The following is a 24,458-nucleotide window of genomic DNA, read 5'->3' as shown; positions in this document are numbered from 1 at the left end:
CCATTCAGTGTGGAACAAAGACAAGCTCCCTCAGTGCCCCCAGGGGTTTTTACCATCCAGCAAAGGTCTCGGGCTGCTATATGGGCTGCTGTGAGATCTGCTGCCGCCTGCCCGATGTGGCCTCTGCAGCTGCTGCCTGTTGCCAGAGCTATGGGAAGGCCCTTCTCCCTTCCTGGCCAGCTGAAAAAACCCTGTCACTGACCTTTGGTGCCTGTGGGTTGAGGGATCTACGAACTCTCGGCTGCTACTGGGACTGGGGATTTGCTGCTGCTACTACGACTGGAGATTCCGCCCCTGAGGGCTGTTTGAGAGCCATGTGTTCAAGGCTGGGCTGGGCTGGGCTCTACCCTCTGCTCCGTGTCCAGTACAACTGATGTTTCCGTGGGCCTTTCAGGTCACTCTGGGCTGGAAATCTCCTCTACTCTGTTGTTCTGTACTTCTGCTGCTCCAAAATTTGTTGAGAGCCCTTCTCTACGGGTATTTTATGGGCTGTGTGGGGAGAGCTTCCATTTTTTTGTCTTTCTACTCTGCCATCTTGGCTCCCGCCAATTTTTTAAGAAGAAAATAAACATTCCATTGCCATTTTATAAAGCACCAAATGAATACCTAAAGAACAAGTTAATACCTGTGCTACACAAACTATCTTCCAACATAAATACTTCATTAAATCATTGTCAATATTTAATCAATATTATTAAAGAGTAGTGATACAAAATATTAAAATATGAATATTTTTATTCAAACATAAAGTTGTATAGCTCCCCCCACAATCTTCCATTTTGATCCATTAGGGTTTTTAACAAATATGTGGCAGTAGTTTTTAATTAGAAAAATAATCAGTATTTGCAGCCTCATTGTAAATTATTCAGCTTCCTACACTCTGGTCTAACTAAGCTGGCCTTTCTGTCTCTTATACATCTCCATTTCCCATCTCAGTTCCTCTGCACTCCCAAATTACATGTTTACACATGTGTATACACACACACACACACGGTTTATTAAAATGTCAGCTAACAGGACTAAACAGAATGTAAGCTTATAGCTTCAGAATTTGTATTTATTTGGAGAGGCAGAATGAGTTATGTTTTAGGGATAGAAAAGGAGCAGAGTTCTGGGGAGGAGGAATACATAGCATTTCTGTCCATATGTGGGTAGAAAGCAGTTCTCTATCTGAGGAAAATTGTGCTTTGGGTTGGAAGACTCGGAGGGCATCCTGGTGCAATGGAAAGAGTACTAGATTTTAAATCAGAGGACCAAAGTTCAAATCTCAACTCTGCTATTTATTAGTATGTGTCACCTGGGCCTCAGTTTTCTCATCTGTAAAATGAAATTAGACTGAGTGATGTCTAATATCTTTTTCAGTGATAAATCTGAATCTTATCTCCAACAGACTTTGGGTGCATAACTTAGTATCCCTGACCTTTAGTTTTCTCATCTTTAAAAAAGCGGGTATTAGTTGCCCTATTTAACTCACAGAGTTGTTGGGAGAAAGTGTTTGTAAACTTTGTTACTTAAATATGAGTAGTGGTTGTTATAAATGCCATGTAAGTAATATTGCCTAATGCTATCTAAGAGTGTAGGGGAGGGAGGATTGGCTTGGTGATCAGGGAAGGCATCTTGGCATTTCAGCTGGATCTTCAAATATGGATAAGATTTCAGTAAGTGAAGAGGAGCAGCATTCCAGTGGAGGGAACCATGTGAGCAATGGTAGGAAAGGTCCATGAGTGTTTGGACATGGCATGGGCCCTCTGTGACTGAATTCCTTACCTAGAATATAATCAGGTGGTGGTGTGAAGGATGGTGTCAAGGAGAGAAGAGTCGGGAGAAAAGAAGACTAATTAAAAAATAGTTGCTATAGTTGAAGTGTGAAGTGATGTTGCCAGCTTGTATCTGTCACAGTAACGTAAAATGGGAAGTAAATAAAAGAGGCATTCTGCTCCTGATAGACCTGCTATGCAATTGAATGTTGTTTTGAAATCTCTTCTAATGGGTGAGAACAACTCTCTGTTGCTATATAGATTTACAGTTGCTTGCTTTTATTTTATTATTGATCTGTCTTCTTTAAGATAATAAATAGGAAAGAACTTTTTCCCTTGGAAAATTCTCTAGGATTTATTGTCTTGGATATTCAGTTTGCAGTATATGATCCAGAAGGTGGGAAAATGAAAGAAGATAGCTTTTTAAAAAAGTTCTTATAGATTTTATCAGTAGCATTGCTTGTAGGATCAAACTTGTGGAACTAAATATGGATTCTAGATTTTGTAATATAAAACTTCCCCAGTATCTTTTTCAAGTATTAGTTGAGGATCTAGAATTTCCATAGCTTGAGACCTTTAACCTAGAAGAGTCTTACTGACCTAAGGTAGTTCACCTTCTTTGGCCTTTCATTCTACATATTTTAAAAGAAAAACATTGAACAGGTAAGTGTGCATGTTTGATGTCTTTCCCTATTAGTGGTAGAAGTGTATTTGTGTCCTAGAAGTGTGATTGATGTTTCTTTTACTTGTGAAAATATTCCATAAAAATCCATTGAAAAGTATCATTAGAGGTAAGGGGAAAAAATCCTGGAGGCCAAAAGCATCAACTGTGAACCTCTGAGTCTCTTATTCTAAGTTCCCTTTAAGTGAAGGGAAGATTCCTTAGGTTGTCTTATAAAAAAACATTTTTTTTTTGTGCCAAAGTTTCTCTAGGTAGAGATTGGTATGGAAGATAAGAGAGGGAGGTGCACAGACAGCTACAGTGAAGGAGATGGAGTGCTAAATTACATCCTCTGTAAAGTTAGCTAGTCTTCAGCCCTTGTCCCACACCGTAATCTTTCCCTTACAGTTAGTATCACAGAGTTTGGCCATCTAGTCCACACACAAAAGGGATCTCTACCTTGGTATGCCCGACAAAATGGCCCTCCAGGTCTTCAAGTGGGACCCTTTGACTGAATTCAAACTTCACAGAACAAATTCCCTTAACAAAAGGATTTGTTCTGTAAAACTTGGACTCAGTCAAAAGGCCACACCCAAGGACCTAGAAGGCCACATGTGGCCTTGAGGCTGCAGGTTCCCTACTCCTGATTCAGCCTCTGCTTAAAGACTTCCAAGGAGGGGAAAACCACCACCTCTCCTTTGAAACTTTTATCCTCTCTCCTAGTTCTGTCCCTTGGGACCAAACTGAACAAGTTGTATCCCTCCTACACATGACAGACCTTCCTTCCCTCTTCTCCCTAGTCTTCTCTTTTCCAGGTTAATTGTTCCTGTCTCCTTCAGTCACTTCCATATAAACTGAATTTAAGTTCCTTCACCATCCCTGTTTTCCCTTCTCCGGGATTTTACAGCCCTCCCTGACTCAAATCAAAGTCAACTGCAAGTCACATTATCATTTCCTTGATGGCCTCTTCGGAAATGAAGGACCAACATAACCTGTGAGAAGACCAAGCTGTCTGAATGGGGACCCAGCTAGCTAGGCAACTCAGCTCATCATCTCTCCTTCTCTCTTTTCTTCTTCTGTCAAAAGGAAAGTGAATTTTGATGGCCAGAAGCTGCCCAGTTAACTTGGGGTTTACTGGCTAGATTTCTTCTCTGTCTCTCCCCATTCTGAAACTCATAGATTGCACCACTTCCAAAAATTCCACTTAATAGCTGTATTTTGGGCCCTCCTGGCTTAAAGTGAATGTCAGTGGTAACTTTCCATTTGGAATAGCAACCCTGAGGGTCTTCCCTCCCAGCTTGATTTTTTTTCTTTCTAATTAAAGGGGCCATCCCTTTGCTGATTTTTTAAAGAAGCCTATTCACCGAATGGGCATTACCTCACTCAAAGTGAGAACCTGTAAAGGCCTTATCCTAAAAGTGCCTGGGTCTCCTATTCATTCCAGGCCATCTCCACTTGTCCTGACAAATATCTGGCTATTGCACCCAGATGGCTCTGGAGGAGAAGTGAGGCTGGTGACCTTGCACTGCCCTCCCTCACTCAAATACAAGTCATGTATGTCATCATTTCCCTGATGTCATGGTCATCTTCAAAAATGAAACATAGCAGTTCATTAATGTTTTTCTGAACCATATCACAAGGTTACTAGATGAGGTTTAATGAAGTCATAGTAGGCCTATACCAAGATTGCATTACCTTTTTTTTGCATTATAACTTCACACTACTGATTTATTGAATTGAATTTGTAGCCTACTAACTCCTTCCTCCCCACCCATCCCCATCTTCTTCAGAACAACTGTTATCTACCCATGCCTCCCTCATAATCATGAAGTTTTGGGTTTTTGGTTTGTTTATTTTTTTGCCCAAGTACAAAACTTTACGTTTATCCCTGTTGAATTTTACCTGATTAAATTTAGACCAAATGCTACAGCTTGCCATGATCCCTTTCTGGATACTGACTTTCATCTAATGTGTTAGCTATCTCACTCAGCTGTGTGTCATCTGCAAATTGGATGAGTATAACCATCAATGCCTTTATCCAAATCAGAATGTCAGCTGGTAAAACAGAATTCAGGGCTTTAAACAGCATTTTATAGAAACTTTCCCAGTCAGGTTTAAGAGTCCTCAGGGATTTTGCAATGTTAAGGATTTAAGAATTAGTGTCATATTATTGATACCATTTATGTGAATTTTGGTAAATAAATGTTATTACTAGACCCTCTTTTATTTGGCTGTTAGAACCAAAAGTCTAGAATTTAGATGCTTCTTTTGAAGTCATTTCATATGTACAGATACAAGGAAGATTTAGTGTTATCTTATGTATTTTCTGCTATTTAGCATACCATGGTTTTACGTAACATCTCTTTTGGCTCAGAACAACTCTTTAAATGAAGTAAGGTAAGATAGGTATTATTAACCCCATTTTCAGATGAACAAACAAACATTTAGAGAAGTGACTTACCCCAACTCACAGTGCTAGTTAGTAGCAGAGTTATGAGATCATAACAGGTTTCCCAATTCCTAATTCAGTACCATTTCTACAATACCACTTTGTGTCCCAAGAAAAGAATTTTTACTATCATGTGAGGTTTTTTTAAATTCTTGTAACCTCTGAGCTTAGATACTTTTCTGTCTTTTCTCTGCTGAGCATGTAATCTTCCATTCTTAGATGTTGTGCATCAGAGAGCTCAATTATAAAAATGAGAAGTTTAGAGTAAATTAATTCCAGGGTCCCTTCTAGAATTGAAGTTTTGAAAGTCTATATTCATTTATTCAGATATAATTAATTAATAAGAACAGAGCTATAAACTTTGGATCTGTTTCAGTTACACGTTTATAGTTCTCCATTGTGAACTGGACCTTTGTTTAGTTGGTGAATTGGAAGAATGGGCATTAAATAATCCCCCTCTTTTCTTCCCATCATAACAAAATAGGCACTTAAGTTTGAAGTTGGAAGTGAATGAAATTCGTTATGTACAGTCTTAGACGGAAATTGTTATGTTCTTATTTGATATGTATTGACTACAAAGATATGAAAGTGCATTGTGTATGCAAAGTATGAAGTACATAACATTTATAAAGTATGTATGTAGGCATGCATATATGCAATGTATGCATATTTTCACATGCACATACATACATATACATACACATTAAAAGTATTGTTAAATTACTGAAATGCCTGTTCTTAATCCCTGTACCGCCAGTGTGGTTGATTCAGTATCAAAGGAGAAATTAGCTCTAATACCAACCAACTTCTTTTTTAAGGTCCTAGACTAAATGAGTACTGAGGATTGTTTACAAACCAGATCCTAATTTTGGTAGCTTTGTCCTTTGACTAATCAATCAGTCAGTAGGCATTTAGTAAGTTTCTACTGTGTGCTAGGCACTGGGATGGTCCTTTTAAGTTGTTTTTCTCCTTGAAGGCCATTTAAATAACCCCATATTTCTCCTTTTCTTTTATATGGCCTTTATAATAGCTATGATCATTTTATAGGTTTGTGAACCCTTTGTAATTTGAGAAGTTGTTAGAATTCTAACACAGAAATAATCAAATAATTCATGTTTTTAGTTGTAGTATTCACTAAGATTCAAGATTGTAGAGACTGATATTAACTCTTTCAGGCAGAGGATTATTTGAAAATTCAGCCTTCTTAGTATTATGTTTGACTTACATTCAAGGAGTCATTTACCAAGTGTAAGAGCTCTCTGTTTAATGTAATTCAGCACTATTAAAGGCTTACTCACTTTGGAAAAACTGCTACTGTATATAATGCAAATTGTGATTCTCAATTTGGTATTCTTTACTAGAGATCTTCTAGCCTGGCCTCTTCATTTTATAAATGAGGAAACTGAGGCTCAGATGGACAGAGCTCCTGGCCTAGAACCTGAATATTCTGTCTCCCAGTTCAATGCTCTTTCCTCCCTTGAACTTTTAGATACTGTTTTGTTGACATCAGAACTATAATTGGTGTCACTAATAATTTTTTAAAAATTTTATTTCAAAACACTGGAGAAAAAACCTCAAGGTTTTAGGTGGAGGCAGTGAGAAAACTGTTTTGTACAGGACATAATATAAGCAACTTGAGTTGTTAGGCATGTAATCCTTTCTGATGGTAAATGTAAATTATATTTCTATATGGAATATTCATATCATTTGCATCAGTTTTTGCATTCTTGGGTCCAGACATTGATTACTAAATGAAATCTAACTGCAGTATATTTTAGATGGGGAATTTCCAACTTTTTTGAGAACAAGGACATTTTTAACATCAAATTTTGTGGTTCCCCCCAAGAGTAGTTGCATTAGTGTTGTCTGTTGATTGTGAAAGTATGTGATACAGTTTTAGAGTCATAGTTTTTATTTTATATATCACAAAAATTACATACATTTGAAAAGTAGTGATGTGTATAAGCTACTTAGTCTTCAGAAGTGACACTGCATATTTTGATGTAACAAAATCAAGATAAAAATGGTAGTGTTTGACATTTAGATTTACAGATCCCTTGTAATAACTCTGGCCTACTGATTGAAAATATCTTGTATGTTTTCAAGAGTCCTTGACTGGGAGTCAGAGTTGTGTGTGTTTAGAAGCTAATTCAGTCATTTCTTAACCTTTATAATGTTGAACTAGACATAATCAAACTGTCTGGCCTTCATCTTACTCTGAACTGAAGTTGTTGAACTAGATGATTTCTAAGGGCCTGTCCACTCTCTGACAATTTTTCCAAATTTTCACCCAGGTGCACAGGTCTTGTTTTTAAGCTCAAAGATAATGAACCCAAAACAGAAACAGTTTTGTTCCATATAGGAAGAAACTGTGAATTTGAAACTCCTCAAGCATTATGTTGTTCTGCTCCAGGAGTCTTAACCTGTGAAGTCTGTGAGCTTGTCTTTTCACTGTATTGATAATTGTATTTCAATATAATTTTTTTTGGTAATTGTTTGTATTTCATTCTGTGTACTTACAAACATTGTTTTGACAAGGGGTCCATAGGTTTAACCAGAGAGTCAAAGTGGTTTGTCCATGACACACACACAAAAAAATGCTAAAGAGCCTTTGTTTTGTATATACCATTGTAGTATTTTTGGCTATCATCTGACTTTTGAAATGTTTATCTGTTTATAATTTTTTTAAATTAGAGGGTCAGACTGTCTTTCAAAATTTAACTTAAACTATACACAGATAAAATTCTTCAGTAAACTTTCTGGGTTAAAAAAAAATCAGCATGTGTATGCATGAACCAATATTTTTTGGATAGTATGTTACCGAACAGTAACTTTAGTGGATTTTCTTTGCTTAGCTTAGTGAAGGGAAATAGTTGTTTCTAGGGTCAAACATAGAACAACCTTAGGATATTTATCCCCAGGAAGTCTTTGTAAGTAACTGGTAAAGTTTAGAGAAGAGATATAATTAGGATAGGGAAACAGGGTTTTACTCCAGGACACTGAAATTTAGAGGGTGTGAACAGAGGTAGGTATAAACTGAGTTAGCAAGAATAATTAGAGTTTTTGTTTTTTTTTTAAGGAGGTCTACCAGATGACAGGTAATCACTTCCCAAATTTCAGTTCTGGTAACAGCCTTCTTTCTCAGTGTCCCAGGGTCTCCATTCTTCCTTTGTACCTCAATGGGGCAGCAATCCGGGATTTCTTTCCCTTGCATTTGAAGATTCAGCTGAATCTGTCTTGAGAAGTTGATGAAAGGTACCTTTTGTGGTATTTGTACCATGTGCCAGAATAGCTTATCAAGGTGGCTTTAGTAGTTAAATAACCTGTACCCTAGTCTTGAACACACACAAGACATTCCATCTTCTGACTTCGTGCATCTTCACTGGCTGTCCCCATTACCTGGAATTCTAATCCCACCTTCTACAAAAAGCCTTTTCCAATCCGCTCTTTAATAGTAATTCTTTCCCTCTGTTGATTATCTCCAATTTATCCTGTATGTTTCTTGTTTACACATAGTTGTTTGTATGTTGCCTCCTACATTAGACTGAGAGCTTCATTTCTTTTACTTGTTTTTGCATCCCCAGCACTTAGTACAGTGTCTTGCATGTAATAAGTTCTTAAATATTTATTGACTTGCAGAATTGACTTATAAATACACTGATTTTTTGGATCCACCATTGTTCTTAGCAATGGTAACACTGGCATTGGCTGGAAAGTTGACCAGAAATGGAAGACACCCCTCTTCCCTAAAACCTTACTTATCTTACCACAAGAAGATGTAATATATTAAATACAAGTATAATACATGCAAAATCAAACAACACAATGAACTGTGTATCACACAGTAGAGTATGTACTGACTTTGTTCTTATAGTAACTGGATTTGATCTCATCACCCTGTAGTTTCTGTGAATCTAGCATTTTAGAGTTGGAAGGTTAAGCATCAGAAAAGTCTAACCAAGCTGTAAACTTTTTTTCCTGAAGTATTTAGATAGGTAATCCCAAAGTGTTCTTTTTATTTCGAAGTTCTCTATAATAGTTAATTTCTTAAGGAACAGTATATGCTGGAAAATGCTTTATGTAAACATGATTATTAAATACAATTAATGGTTAAATGTTCTGTGCCTGAGAAATGTTTTTAAGAATATGTTAAAACTACCATAAGGGGGAAGGTACCCTAGAGGTCACACCTGTTTAAACTTTCTTATGCTGAGAAGTTAAGAAATTTGTCCAGTACTGTATAGTTAGTGGCATAGTCTCCGTCAGAACTCTACCTCTCCTGATGTCTGATTTAGGCCTTTTTCTGTTTTTTGTCCCCTTTTTCATGTTCCATGAGGAGCTATTAAATAGGTCAACATTCTTAATTTGGCCTTCCTTGTAAGAAAAAATACTACATTAAATAGTGAGGTTTTGCATATTTTATGAAAAGATAAATTTTTATTTAATGTTCATTTTAGTGAATATCGTTGTTTTGAGATTTTTCACTGTAAATTTTAAAAGTAAATTTACTTATCATTACAGCATTTGTGCAGAAATCACGGTTGCTTGCTGTTTTATATATATTATGATCCTTTTCATTTTAGCAATAGACTACAGAGAGATGTCTGATCCAAAACAATCACAGTCTTGGTGATTGAATAAAAATTGTTCAGTTGTTGCTGTTAGTGCATGAAGTTTTCTTTGCTCTTCAGTTTTACCTTTGAATTGTAATGCTGAAGACCCAATTTGAAAGGGTACTAGTACTTTGTAAGTACTTACATTTAATTAATCCTAATAGCCCATCAACCATTTAACACCCACATATGCCTTTTACTCTGCTAAAGGTACTCCTGAAAGCTACCAAAGAGGATATATGCTGTACCGTCAAAGGAACATTATCTGCTTGAGAAATTTTAGGAAAATCAGGATGAAATAGAGTGAGGGTGAATATTTGTTTACAAAGAATTCACCATAAAAATTCTTTCAGACCGCACTTCTTTAGTACTGCCTTTCAAGAACATTATTATTAGTGTACATGCACACATGTGAGAGTAACTGAATCTGTGTACATATTTTTGAAGTATTTCATTTTTAGTATTTGTGAAAAAGCTACTATTTGAAGTTAGTAGATTAGGACTCAGGTGAGATTTTGTTTTCTCCAAGTTGTCATCAGTATTAATGAACAGGAAAAGGTTATGAAATGCATTCGTGACTTCCACTTTGGTCTTGTGGTCTAAAACACTGTTTTTAAAATGTTTGTTTTTAAGTTCTCTGATCTATTTGTGCTGTTATCTAAATATTTGTGTCTTTCCACAAAAAAACTTACTAATTTATTTCTTATATTCATTAGGGCAGAGGTCTTCCTACTAGGCCTTAGAATAGCTATAAATAGTCTAGTATCATCAGGGATCTATGATATGATTAATTCTGGTTATTTACAGGGCTAGCATGAGACCTTAAGTCTACTGCATCCTTTTTAGTCCAGCATTTTTACATACCAAAGTATTTCCTTTTTTTAATCTGGTAAGGAACTATCAACTCACATTGGCAACTCTTCTACCATTTGTAGACCTAAGGAGGTTCCTGGGGCCCTATTTAGAAACCCAAGTGAGAGAGAGAGAGACAGAGACACACTGCTCTAGAGGAGGGACATGGCAAATCACTTCACTTCTCTGGGGATAAATTTCCTCATTATTAAATGAGTGGTCAGGGAATAAATCTGGCAAGTTAGTGTAAGAGTATGGGTCTTAGGAGTTCTTGGCATGTTCAAGGTAGCACCCAGACAGTTTGGTTCTGTGAGCTTGTGTAAATAGCTCTCACTTATGGGATGCTTTACGGTTTGCACCCTGTGAGGGGTGCTGTGAAGTGCTTTCTTTTTCCCATATTGCTGTTGTTCAGTAGTGTCTGATTCTTTATGACCTCATTTGAGGTTTTCTTGGCAAAGATACAGAAGTGGTTTGCCATTTTCTTCTCCAGCTCATTTTACAGATGTGAAAACTGAGGCAAACGGGATCAAGTGACTTGCCCGAAATCACAGAGCTTGCAAGTGTCTGATGCTGGATTTGAACTCAGGTCTTAATGATTCCATGTCCATTACTCTTACCCACAAAGCTGCCTACCATCTGTGTATCATTGGTTGGGTGGATGGCTCACAACCAAAGTTCATAATGCAGCTTTTCATTAATGGTGATGGATTTAACTAGGAATTACATGATCTACTTATAGGTTGGTAGTTACCTTTACATAGGGAAGGTAATTCAGAATTGTACTTTTCAAGAATTGGAAAGTGGGTTGCTTTCATTGAGCTGGGCAGATCTTACTAGGCAATCACAACCTACCCTCACATACATCTTTTTCATTATGAGTGCTGTCATTAGTACTTTATTCAAATATAAATACGTCTTTTGGAATGCTAGGTGTATAATCTTCAAAGCATAAATAAGAATGATGTACTTGTAGCAGATGGCACTAACCCACTATTTCAGAAAATGAGTTGCCAACCATAATTTCTTTTTCTGGTCAAGAAACATATTTTCATCCTGAAAATGATTCGTTTTGGGTGTTTGAATCATCGTCTGGTTATAACTCTAGCTTTGTATTGTGCTGCAATAATTCACTAGACAGCATGATGAACATGTGTTATTGATTGGCAGGGTCATATTTCATAGATCATTGCGTCATTACTAAGAAAGTGTATTTGTAAACTAGGAAGCAGCATGTGAAAATACCTGTATATAGTAACATGCCAGGTCAAGTATACAGTTAGACTACTTTATAACTGAAAACCACAGTAATTACCCACCTCAAGAAAGAAAAGGGTAGAGTGGGAAAGATATTTTTCAGTTTATTTAATTGTTGACTAATTTGGTTTAAAAGTAAATTGTCTTGCATTTGTTGGTATAAATGAGAATTGTGCTGTTGTTAACCCATTTGGGGAAGACTTTATGAAAACAAAGAAAAACTTGAATAAGTAGTCATCTCCAAGATTATTACATGTTGATGACGGTTCAGTTATTTTTAAATACAGCACTTTTGTAAACAAATATTCACCTGTAGCTTGCAGCAGATAAGCAGTGGAGAGGGAGCATTTAGGCTAAGATTAAGAAGGCCTGGATGCTGACTTTGTCTCTGTAATTCATTAACTCACTATGTGACCTTGATCTGCTCACCTGTTAACCTTAACTTACCTTTCAGTAAAATCAACAAATTGAAAACTTTGGATAGCCTCTAAAGTCCCTTCCATCTCGGACATTCTTTCGTTCTCTGTGATTCTCTGCACAATATACAGTTTTAGGCACTGAAAGAAATACAAAAAATAAGATGTAGTCATGAAGGATCATTGGGTCCTCAGAAGAAATCGTGTCCAACCCCATCTTTGTCAGATGAGTCAAGGTCACACAAATAGTAAGTTGAATCTTGGTCTTCTCCAATGCCAAATCTAATGCTATTTCCACTTCACCATGCTGCCTTCTGTCTCTCAAGAAACTTGTTCTAGTAAGTTTTTCCTGGTGATTACATTTAGTTTTTTAAAAAACCATTATTTAATCACTTCCTTTATTTACTATTACATCTGTATTATGAGGAATTGTCAAAGTAAACAAATTGAGCCAAAATATCTCAAGAAGTTTACCCCTTGATTAATAAACATAATTAAATTCTGTTTGCCAAAAGTCCAGGCTGAAATTGTTTTTGGAAGCCAAAGAATTATTTTTTCAAATATTAGTCCTTTTCTCTTTTCCCCCCTCCTTCCCCTCCCCTTACATTTTTGATCATTTTCTGGTGTGTTTATATGTGTGTGTATTTCACATATATACATATGTATGTATATAATTTACAGAAATGATTTGTTTCTAGAGACCATACCTGTACTGTCACTAAAAATTAAAGGTTGGCTTATGGGACAGTTTAGAGGATGGGGGTAGGGAGCAGAGAAAGAACATATCAGTGGCCTCCTAAAAAAAGTTTTCACAAGGGTAGGGTTGTGTGAGTCATACTTTGGTATTGGGAAGTATAGTTTGAACATTTACAATTCCAGAAATAAATCTTCCCTAAATTTCAGTAACCTTTTAAGTCCCTACAAATTCTTACATGAGCCTTGCCTCCAGGAAGTAGGATCTATATACAACTTATGCTACATCTCTGACTTTGCAAAAGTAGTTGGGCAATTTATACTGGAAAAGGTTAAATTAGATTAACCTTAGGATACGGTAATTCATGTAAACCTTTGAGATAAGTAGGAGATTAAAAAAGATTTTAAAAATCAACAAAATAAAAGTAATTCAATACCTGGTACAGTTACATCCTATATAGTAACTAAGTTTAGTTTTAAATAGAGATCACCCCAGGCAGTGTTTTACAAGCCAATTAGGCTACAGAAAGCATGAAATAGATTGACAAAACCTACGAAGTTGGTTCTAAGGACCTGCTTAACTTGGAATTTTAGAGGGAATTAAGCCTGTTTTAATTACCATTTAATGATTTTTGTTACATAATTTTATATAAAATTTTAGAAGAAAAAATATTCCTATAATTATAGTTTTTTCTACCAAACCCTTATTCACATCAAATGGAATGTGACACAAGTTTTACAACATACATTTTGAAAAATGCTGCCCCAAGGAGGAAAAAAAAAAAGACATGAAAATAAAATGCGTTGCTAGCCCTTGAGGAAAACGTCCATTTGGAACTGCAGAAATGGAAAGGGCCCTCTGCATGTACTGTACACACACACACACACACACACACACACACACACACACACACACACACAGTCCTTTGACTTTTTTTTAATTAGTTCTTTGACTTTTTAAAGCTTATCATAACCTAGCCTCCTTAACCTTCCTAGTCTTCTTACCATACCCTCCTTATCATATACTTTACCTATACTAGTCTTTTAATACTCAGCTTAATCACCATTGCTTTCTGAAAGCTTTTCCCAGCTTTCCTGCCCTCTCTGGACCCCAGCTTAGGGCCACTCATTTTATCATCTACTCTCTGTGGACATTGTATAATAGTTTCTTGAAGGCCAGGACTGTTTTTGCTTTTCTCTGCATGTCCATCCCTAATTTTTTTGTGTAAGCACTTAATAAATGCTTGTTTGATTGATAGTAAAATAAAGTTGCCTGGACAGCTTGTTGTTGGAGTAGTTCTTTGGTAAAACATTCATTTCTAACCAAGCATTTATTAAGTGCTTTCTACATGCTAGGTATTTTGCTTGGTGCTAGGATACAACAAAAATAAAACACTCCCTACCCTGAAGAATCTTACCCCCTATAAGGGGAAACAAAATATCCATATATGTGTAGTTACAAAATACATGCAAAGTTAAGTACATGGCATTTAGGGGAGACCAGCGCTACTATGTGGGTGGCAGGGGAGTCAGGAAAGGCCTCCTGTAGGAGGCGCACTGACCTTTGGAGAAGCAATGATAAGAAAAGGCAGCTAGGTAGCACAATGGATGTAGCTCCAATCTTGGAGTCAGGAAGACTCATCTTTCTGAGTTCAGATCTGATCTCAGATACTTACTAGCTGGGTGACCTTGGGCAAGTCCCTTAACCCTGTTTGCCTCAGTTTCCTCATCTGTAAAATGAGCTGGAGAAGAAAATAACAAACCATTCCAGTATCTTTACCAAGAAAACCCCAAATGGGGTCATGAAGAGTCAGACATAACTGAACAAGGATGAGGTAGAAGATATTTTCAAGCATGGGAGAAAACTTGAATTTTCAAAGGAAAATTAGGGGTTGAGGGTGGGGTGGAATCCTCCTGCCTTAAAGCAAAACATCAAATGAAATATGTTGATAATTCATTTTAAAATTACTTATTTTGGGATTAGTTTATTTTAAAAGTTGACTTAGACTTCTTACTTTGATCCTTCTCCTTCCATCTGCTTTGAAACTGTCCACAGTAGAATGGGGGTGGGGAGAGGGGAGAATTAAACTGCATGCAATGGACGTGTGTAATGGGGATTATGTATTCAGGGCCTTTCTCTATCTTTGTTTATCCTAGTGCAAAGATGTTTGTTTAAAAGCAGTAAGAGTTAATCGTCCAACTTCACAATGTCGGCAGTTTCCTCATAAAATGTGTAACAGATTACACAGATGGCAAGTGCTGATATATAAATTTTAAATGAATATTTCCAATGGAGCCAGATGGTAGTTTAACATGAATTGTTGAACATTTATGCTTGTCTTATTAAAATTATCTTCTTTTGTCTAAACCAAGCTAGCAGTGTGGTTTGGAACAGATTCTGTGACAACATATCACCAAAAGAACCCCCCCAAAAAAATCAAGACTGAGTGCCAGACAATGTTTGCTCCATATGCCGTCCTAAAAGAAAGGAAGCCTAAGCTTGATTACACTGAACAAGTCAGTCATGTATTTTTACCCAAATCAAGAAAATGCTGAGCAGAATTCGTAGAAAACTCTCTGTATTCTTTTCTCTCTTCAAAACTTAGCTAATATGGTATTTGATGTCTATATATTATATCCTCCTGATTCCATAGAGTACATCCCTGAATCTTTTGATATCATGGAGAGGCAACGGAAAAGGCAGGGCTACTTCATTTTCACACATTTATATAGAGAGGTCTCATGGAATGTTTTGCTGTGATTGTCATTTCCTTCTGGATGATGCAAGAACTTTGAAAAGAGCACAGTCATGTTCTCAGCCCACACTGCCTCTTGCTGGAAGCACTTCCTATTTAGGAGAGCATCAATTCCAGTAACTGATGTGTGAGAGAGAATATATGAGTACATAAAATAAAATATGGAAATGAGTTTAAAAAACACTAATTTTTTGGTATGGATTACATTGAAGCACTTCTTACAGCTTTGGCATGATATAATTTATTAAATTTATTAAAACTAGGGTCCTGGAATCTAGGTTTTCCAAAATACTCAAAGCTTTCTAAGATCTAACACCCCATAAGACAAGTAGGAAGTTGGTAGTAGTATCATTTCTATTTTTACAGAGAGACAGAGACTAGGCAAGATGGAATTGTGTTTACATTGATTCCTTTGATTCTTTCTGTGATGGGCATATAGTAAACTCTTAACACGTGGCATGCTTCCTTAATAAAAATTAAATTAACAATGGTGGGATTTCCACTTCTGGAAAAAGTAATGCTGATTAACCACTGGTGGACTTGAAACTACACCAAGTCTCTTGTCTAGTAACAGTATACTATGTCAGACCTTACTGTTACGGAATCACTAAATTTGAGAGTTGGAAGCACCTCAGTGGCCTAAGCAGAGTTAAATGTAATAATAAGAAACAAGACTCCAACTGTACAGAATCTGAAAATAGGAGTCTCTTTCTTGTTTTTTAGAAATCTCCTCATCTCTCACCTTCCCTTCTCTCCAAATCGCTTCGTTTCTTCCCCACCTCCTCAGAGTACATATATGGGAGAGATGATGTGTATACTCTTAGATTAACTGTCAAATTATACTATCTAAATTCAACAGATTCTGAAGATTAGGAGATTTGGGGTTTAGATTATGCTAGATTTTAAATGTCTGTATATATTATAAAGTTCAAGTCTAGAATTGTACTGAAGCCAAAAGTTGCTCTGAGTGTGAATAAGGTTTCTGCATAATTTAAGACCTGAACAGTCTAGAGGTAGATGTGTGTTCCCATCATCCAGTGAGCAGGGATACCTCTAGGTTTGGTGGCCTGAATCTGCCTCTGACACTAAAAATAGGTTGACTGCTTGCTGAAATAATTGTTAATTTTAGCTTTGGGAAGCTTGGGAATGGGGCTGGGAGTGGATGCACTTATTAGGACAACTGAACAAAACCAAAAGTTGGTGAGGTTGGCCATCAGTCCTTATCTACTTTACTCCTCTTGGTGTTGTTTCCATACCCTATCAAAATGAATTCTTCATGCTCTGTTATTTTCTCCTTACTTCCTACCACGACACTGAATCAGAGTTACTATTGTCAGTGAGTTAACCTCAGGTAGCATCTGGGAATAGGAAAGCATCTGACTCATACTAATACTACACTAATATATTACTTTGATCTGCAAAATACTTATGTTATCTCAGTTGATTCTTAACAATAAATCTGTGAGGTAGGTGCTTTTGTTATCTCCATTTTACAGATGGAGAAACTGAGGCTGAGTGTCTTGCTCAGCATCACATAGCTAGTAAGTGACTGAGGCAGGATTTGAGTCTTCCTGACTCTTAAATGCTCTATTCATCATGCTACCTGGTAGCAGGAGGATATTTTGGGGTGGGAAACCTTACTGGTGTTAATTAAATCATTCTTAGTGACAAATTATTTTAACATGGAAGTCCAGACCTGAACATTATTTGATCCCCCAGTTAAATCAGGTACATTGAAATACTTTTTCCCCATTGTCTCTATTCATGGCTCCCAAACCAGTGCTGGTCCTATATTTCTAGTTGTTTGTTGGACTTCTGTCACCTCAAACTCAGCCTACGTAAAACTGAACTTAACACCCTCCCCCTACCTCTAAAAAAACGACAAAAATACACACATTACTTTTCCAGACTTCTCACTTCAGTAATGGTTTCACCATTTTGCTAGTCACTGGAGTTTGAAATCTCAAGAGTGTTCTTCAACTTCTCTCTTTTCCTACTCAATTCCTATATTCAACCACTTACCAAGGGCAGTTGATCTTTTTTGCATTTGTCTGTCTTATCCATAGTCGCTTCCACTATCTAAAGCAACAAAGGTTCATTAAGTACTACCAGATACAAATGGGACAGTGGATAGAGTGCTGAACCTGGAGTTAGGAAGACTCATCTTCCTGAGTTCAAATCTGACCTCAGACACTTACAAGCTGTGTGACCCTGGGCAAGTCACTTTAACCCTGTTTGCCTCAGTTTTCTCATCTGTGAAATGAGCTGTATCTTCGCCAAGAAAACCCAAAATGAGGTCATGAAGATTTGGACATGACTGGGGGTAAAGAAAAAACAACAGCAAACTATACTACCAGGTGCAAAACACTATTAGACCTTAGGAGATAAAAAAATAGTAAGTTAGGGCCATGCCCTCAAGGAGTTCAGAGTCTTCTTTCCCTTTATATTAAATATGGTACTGGTTTTTGGTATGGTGGGTTTTGTTTTGCTTTTGAGCTCAGAGTAAAATGAAGCAATTATATTTTATGTCTAGGGCTTATCCCCATCTGGATTATAAACTGATTTATGGTGAGAATAGGAATGCCTCTTAAATTTATTTACGTGTCCTTAAGTGCCTAGCATTCATCCCTTCATATTGTCAGTGAGTTTATTGGCTGAATGATTGCACTTTGTTTCATGACTTTTCAACAGGCTTCTTTCCTTGTTAAAGTTTTACTTAGAAGAATACTGTTAAAAATAATCACATTTTCTAAACATGAATCATCATTCAAAAGAAAAAGTTCAGAAAGGGCTGACAGGTGAAGTCAGTTTTGGCTTCCTTACTTATTGTGGGCAATTCACTTATGATTAATGGAGAATTGACTTTATCCTGCCTTTAGGAAGTATCTTAAACGTAGATGTTTTAGGTAAAATTCATTTTAAAGTCAATTACTTAGTCATGTGGTTTCTTCTATAAATGTTAGTGTGTATGCATACATACATACACATGCTTATAGAAGGCAGCATTTTCGTATTCCACAAGGTGTGCTTAAAACTAAAAGGAAGCTTCATCTAGGAACCCTCTTGACCTAGTCTTCCTTTATTATAGGATATGAATTTGATTGACATCCTCTGGAGACAAGATATAGATCTTGGGGCAAGACGTGAAGTGTTTGACTTCAGTCAAAGGCAGAAAGAGCATGAGCTGGAAAAACAAAAGAAACTTGAAAAGGAAAGACAAGAACAACTCCAAAAGGAACAAGAGAAGGCCTTTCTGGCCCAGCTGCAACTAGACGAAGAAACAGGTGAATTTCTCCCAATTCAGCCTGCCCAGCACATTGAGCCTAGCACATCTGCCAACTACTCCCAGGTAAGTAATCAGTTTCTTTGTGCAATGATTTTTAAATATGATGTAAGGGAAGTTCAACCAGAATATCAACTACTTTGGGAGTAGAGAGTCTGTAGGTACATAGTGGGTGTTCTGTAAATGTCTGTTGATTAATGCTATCTACACCTTCCTCTGTTAACTTCTGCTTCTCTCATATAGGTGGCTGACATCCCTAAAGCAGATGCTCTTTTCTTTGATGACTGCATGCAGCTTTTGGCAGAGACATTCCCATTTGTAGAAGATGATGAGGTAAAGCTTCGGGCTGATGTCCAACAAAAACTCTAAAACCCACAAAATCAGTTCTATGTGACATGAGTGTGTGCTCTTTTTTAGATGACTTCTGTTTTATGTCATGATACTTTCCCCATTATCTCTCCTCTCACTCCTAGTGAGCTGTCCCATAAAACAAATAGTAGTTTTTAAAGATCAACCCTCTTGCCCCTGCAAAAAAAAAAAAAAGAGGAAAAAAATCAGCCCAACCCATTAATATATTGAAAAAGTCTGAAAATATGTGTCATGTGGAACACCTGTGGACCTCTTACTTCCACAAGGAGGGGTGTGTGTCCTCTCATCCTTCTTCATTGTAGTCTTGCTGGATCTTTATATTCATTTTTATTTTTTGGGGGGGTGAGTGTGTGTGTGTGTGTGTGTGTGTGTGTGTGTGTGTGTGTGTGTGTGTGTGTGTGTGGTTCTTTCTATTTCCATTGTTGTATTTGCTCTCTATTGTTTTCTTGGCTCTGCTTACTTCATGTAAATATTTCTAGGCTTTTCTGTATCCATCACATATAACATTCCTTACAGCACAGGGCCCCTCTTCTGTTAATAGTCATGGATCACAGTTTCTGTAGCCAGAATGGCGATCTTCTTTGATGGGCATCTACCTTATTTTCATTTGTTTGCTGTCACATAAAGGGTCTCTCCTTTAAAAAAAAAACTTTTGGGAAGGAACTTTGTGCAGAAAATCATGTTGTTGTAGTGTGCACTAAACATTTTCTTTGTAGCCACTGTTATTGACTTTTTCATTAAAATAATTCAGCCAAATAAAGAGTGTCTGGGCCAAATTGTTGTCACTCTTAACAACCAAAGATAGCAGTTAGAATAGCCATGGACAAAAGACATTCACTTTTTATGATTGTATAAAAATAAAGCCTGCATGAGTAGGCCAGTTTCTGACTTGATAAATGAGTAGGATGAGTAATCTCCCCAGACTTTGTCATTTAATTCTGAATGTCACCTACATGCCGATATTTGCAACAGAAAAACATGATAGTTCTTGCTTGAAGTTTATTAAGTAATGAAAAAGATAATAACTAGGGATTAGGGGGCAAGAGGTAGGGAGGGCCAGTTGGGTCAGGAAGAACAAAATTGTATCTGGCAGAGAAAAGAAGTTAGGGTCAGATATGAGGTGGACTGAACAAGGGAGACACAGGAACTTAAAAAACTATAATCATAGCTTGGGGAATAGGAGTTTCCATAAGGAGTTGTGGTTTCATGTATTATTGACAAGCACTTCATATTTTAAATAAATTATCTGTCAATTTTAGGTTTCTTCAGCCACATTTCAATCACTTGTTCCAGATCACATTGACAGCAACTCAGTCTTCATTACTTCTAATCAAGCTGAGCAACCTGGATCAACTGCCCTTCATTCAGTAGTGGACAACAGCATGCAGGATATAGAGCAAGTGTGGGAGGAGCTGTTGTCTATTCCAGAGTTACAGGTAACTAAGAGCCAGGAACAAAGGCATGATTTTATATTTCACAGCCTTCGAAGCCCATACTAACATTCAACAAAAAATCTAATTATTTAGTGAGTGTCAGCTCTCTATGAAAGAGGAAAGGAAATAAGCATTTGCATAGCCTCTACTATGCCAGACTCCATACTAAGCACTATACAGATATCATCTCATTCCATCTTCACAACCCTGAGAAGTAGGTGTTATTATGATCCCCATTTTACAGTTGAGGAAACTGAGGCAGGCAGAAGTTAAATTACTAGTAAGTGCCTGAGGTTGGCTTTGAACTCAGGTCTTTCTGACTCCTGGCCCAGTGCTCTATCCACTATGCTATCTCGGTACCTAGAGAGCAGCACCCCTCCCAGACAGGAAGACTTAGATTCAAGTGCCGCCATTGACACATATTGTCTTTGGGACCCTGTCAAGTCACTTGGCCCCACATTACCACATGCAATTCTCTTAAGACTATATTGTAGAGTAGTTGCTAGTCTATATTGGTAAAGGAAGTTCCCTCCTTCAATAAAATAACAGATCCTGTCTCATTTCATAGTAAGCAGATAATGTACCACCATGATGGCTAGGACAGATGGCGTATATTTCAAGTCTGACCTAGAAATTGTGAAAATCATGCTTATGCTTAGAAATTGCAAATCATTTATGAAAGTCTATGCTAGAAATTAGACTATAATTTGGCATATAGATGACCTTAGGCAAGTTACTTAACTTTTTGGACCTCAGTTTCTATATCTATATAAAATGATTTGATGATTATAAAGCCTCATCAACTCAAATAGGCTTTGTAATTCTGTAAGAACAACTTGAAGACTTTGGTGGGTTTGCTCTCACGTGTTCTTGTGAACACCCAAACCAGCAGCAAATATGGATGTCAGCTACTATTAATTTGAAAATATTAGGCATTGCTTACATAAAAATCTTATTTTAACATTTCCTCATGCAGTGTCTTAACATTCAAAATGACAAGCTGGCTGAGGCCACCATAGTTGTGAGTCCTGAAGCTAAACCAACAGAAATCGACAACAGTTACAGTTTCTACAGTTCACTCTCAACACTGGAAAAAGAAGAAGTTTCCTGCAGTCCAGATTTCCTCAGTGCATTTGAGGACTCGTTTGACAGCATGCTCCCCACAGAAGACCCTAACCAGTTGAGAATGAACTCTTTAAATTCAGATGCCACAATAAACACTGATTTTTGTGAGGAATTTTACTCAACTTTCATAGCAGAAACAAACATAAACAGCACTATGCCTTCCCCCACCCACATCAGCCAGTCACTCTCAGAACTTTTAAATGAGCCCATTGATATTTCTGACCTTTCACTTTGTAAGGCTTTTAACAGCAACCATCCTGAAAACTCACCAGAATGTAATGATTCTGACTCAGGCATTTCTTTGAACACAAGCTCCAACATGGCATCACCAGAACACTCAGTAGAGTCTTCCATCTATGGAGACACGCCGCTCAGCTTCAGTGATTCTGAAATGGAAGATGTTGACAGTGTTCCTGGAAGCATTCACCAGAGCAGCACCAGGACACAGCCAGTGCCATTGCAAGAGGACACAAGCTATCCAATGTCGCCCATTCAGGGGCCGGCCATTCCAGCACCTGATGTGTTGCAGAGTGTAAGCACACCAAAGAAAGAATTGCCCACCAGTCCTGGTCACCAGAAAACCCCGTTCACAAAAGACAAGCATTCAAGCCGCCTAGAATCCCATTTCACAAGAGATGAAATGAGAGCAAAAGCTCTTCATATCCCTTTCCCTGTAGAAAAAATTATTAACCTTCGTATGGATGACTTCAATGAAATGATGTCAAAAGAGCAGTTTAATGAGGCTCAGCTTGCACTTATTCGAGATATACGTAGGAGGGGCAAAAACAAAGTGGCTGCTCAGAACTGCCGGAAAAGAAAACTGGAAAATATAGTGGAACTAGAGCAAGATTTGGATCACTTAAAAGATGAAAAGGAAAAGCTGCTCAGAGAAAAAGGAGAAAATGACAAAAGCCTCCATCTACTGAAAAAACAGCTTAGCACCTTATATCTTGAGGTCTTCAGCATGCTACGGGATGAAAATGGAGACCCCTATTCCCCTAGTGAGTATTCCCTGCAGCAAACAAGGGATGGAAATGTATTCCTTGTTCCCAAAAGCAAGAAACCTGACATTAAGAGAAATTAGATTTGAGAGGATTTGCCCCTTAAAACTGAGGTAGTGTTTTTGTACTGTTTTACTAAAAGCTCCTACTGTGATGTGAAATGCATAATTAAGTGATATTTTATAAAAAAAAAATTCTATGCAAGTATATATCCAAAATAGTATAGAAATTGCACACAATATAAAAGCATTAAAATAATAAGATGCATATATATGTATGCAGAATATGTAATCTCACTTTTAACAGCAAATATTTCCTTGTTGCACCATTTGGTCTAGTTTCTGTATAAGTGTAAATAGTGCAGATTTCTTATTTATACTGTTCCTATCTCATTTGTTATATTCATAGATTTATATGAAAATATGATTTAGCTTACCCTAAATACAGTTTATTGCAAGACTAACCACAAGTGCCTTTTTATAAATACTGTATGATCTTAATGTGTCATTTTCTTATGTAGTTATTTTGCTTTACATAAAAATTTAATTTAGCAAAAAAGTTAATACTAATAAAGATATGTAACTTAATTTTGAGTATTCATTAAATGGTTACTTTGTGATTCATTTATTTGAATTTGCATTGTGCTATTTTTTACATAACACTAAATGTTATCTCATTTTAATGCTTTATATTTATAGAATACTTTTTTTACAAGCATAAAAATTTTTTATCAGACAGAGTTTTAGGTATAGTTATTTTGACAGGTCATTGATGCACATCAGGGAAGCGTACATCTCTTCACTTTAGGAAGTTCATTTTGACTAAGAAAAATATTTGCTTCCTTTTAGTTAACATGTATAGAAAGTTTTGGACCTTTTTCTCTTGGAGAGCATTCTAATTATTTGAGAAAAATTTTATCAGGCAAATTACCGCTGTATTTTGTCCACTCCATTTACAAAATGCAGTTGATTCAGTTAAGAACTTTTCTAACATAATTTCCTTAATCTGATAGGACTCTCTCCCTCTTCCCCCATTTAAGTGATTTTTAATGAAGCAATGTGTGTATACATATACACACATGCATACACATATCTATATGTATTTTATACATGCAGATGTGTGAGTGTGGATATACACACATATTTGCATTCAGTGTAGCTATAGCTAATTTTGGCCTTATAACAACTTTTCCCATTTATATTCAATGGTTTCTAAAACATTGTACCAAAAATAGCAAACATTCTGCAATGTTTTCATGTCTTTTAACTATCTCTTGTCTCTTCCATACTCAAGGTTCCTTTTTTAAATACATGGTACCTACTGATAAAGGAAAGATGGAGGAAGTTATTAACAGGGATGAGAATCTAACCCCTAAAAGGATCTTGACGTTTAAATACTCAAGGTCATTTTCCTTTTAAACTTAAAACAGTTTGCATATTCAATTCAATAAGCATTTATTAAGCACTTACTACATGCCAGGCACTGTGCTGGATGCTAGAGCAACAAAGACAAAAGTCAAAATTATCCCTGCTCCCAAGGAACCTTCTTTCTTTTGAGGGACAAGGGAGTAGGATATATACACACCATGGCTGATCGTTTTAATGTCTTTAACAAGGAAAACTGGAAATTTTGCCAGTGTACTTTATCCTAGCTTTTAATAACCTTTGTTAAGGACAACCTTACAGTGGACTATTCCCCCACTCCCTCCGCCTCCATCTTTGTAAGGAAAATCTGCTCATAATCAACTATCCTTCTCCCTCTTAGAGTACAAGCTCTGAACTAATATTGCCCTTGGC

General features: G+C 36.9%; 1 protein-coding gene across 4 annotated transcripts in view; it reads left to right on the top strand.

The window, feature by feature from the left end:
• The window catches only part of NFE2L2 (NFE2 like bZIP transcription factor 2), a 37,759-nt gene extending 14,510 nt beyond the window's left edge, over positions 1–23,249 (top strand). For 3 of the 4 annotated variants that reach the window (XM_072612412.1, XM_072612414.1, XM_072612413.1), the window contains exons 2-5: positions 18,540–18,800; positions 18,978–19,067; positions 20,363–20,539; positions 21,513–23,249. In XM_072612412.1, the coding sequence (XP_072468513.1) occupies positions 18,540–18,800; positions 18,978–19,067; positions 20,363–20,539; positions 21,513–22,745 (1,761 nt within the window). In that variant the 3' untranslated portion in view covers positions 22,746–23,249. Of the gene's footprint in view, positions 1–12,040; positions 12,251–18,539; positions 18,801–18,977; positions 19,068–20,362; positions 20,540–21,512 lie in introns of those variants that run through there. The other variant, XM_072612415.1, reaches the window with a different exon arrangement.
• Positions 23,250–24,458: the final 1,209 nt, after the last annotated feature.

This window comes from Notamacropus eugenii, chromosome 5 (assembly GCF_028372415.1).
Source record: "Notamacropus eugenii isolate mMacEug1 chromosome 5, mMacEug1.pri_v2, whole genome shotgun sequence".
NCBI lineage: Eukaryota > Metazoa > Chordata > Mammalia > Diprotodontia > Macropodidae > Notamacropus > Notamacropus eugenii.
Note: the sequence above shows the minus strand (reverse complement) of the source record. Positions and strands in the feature narration are given on the sequence as shown.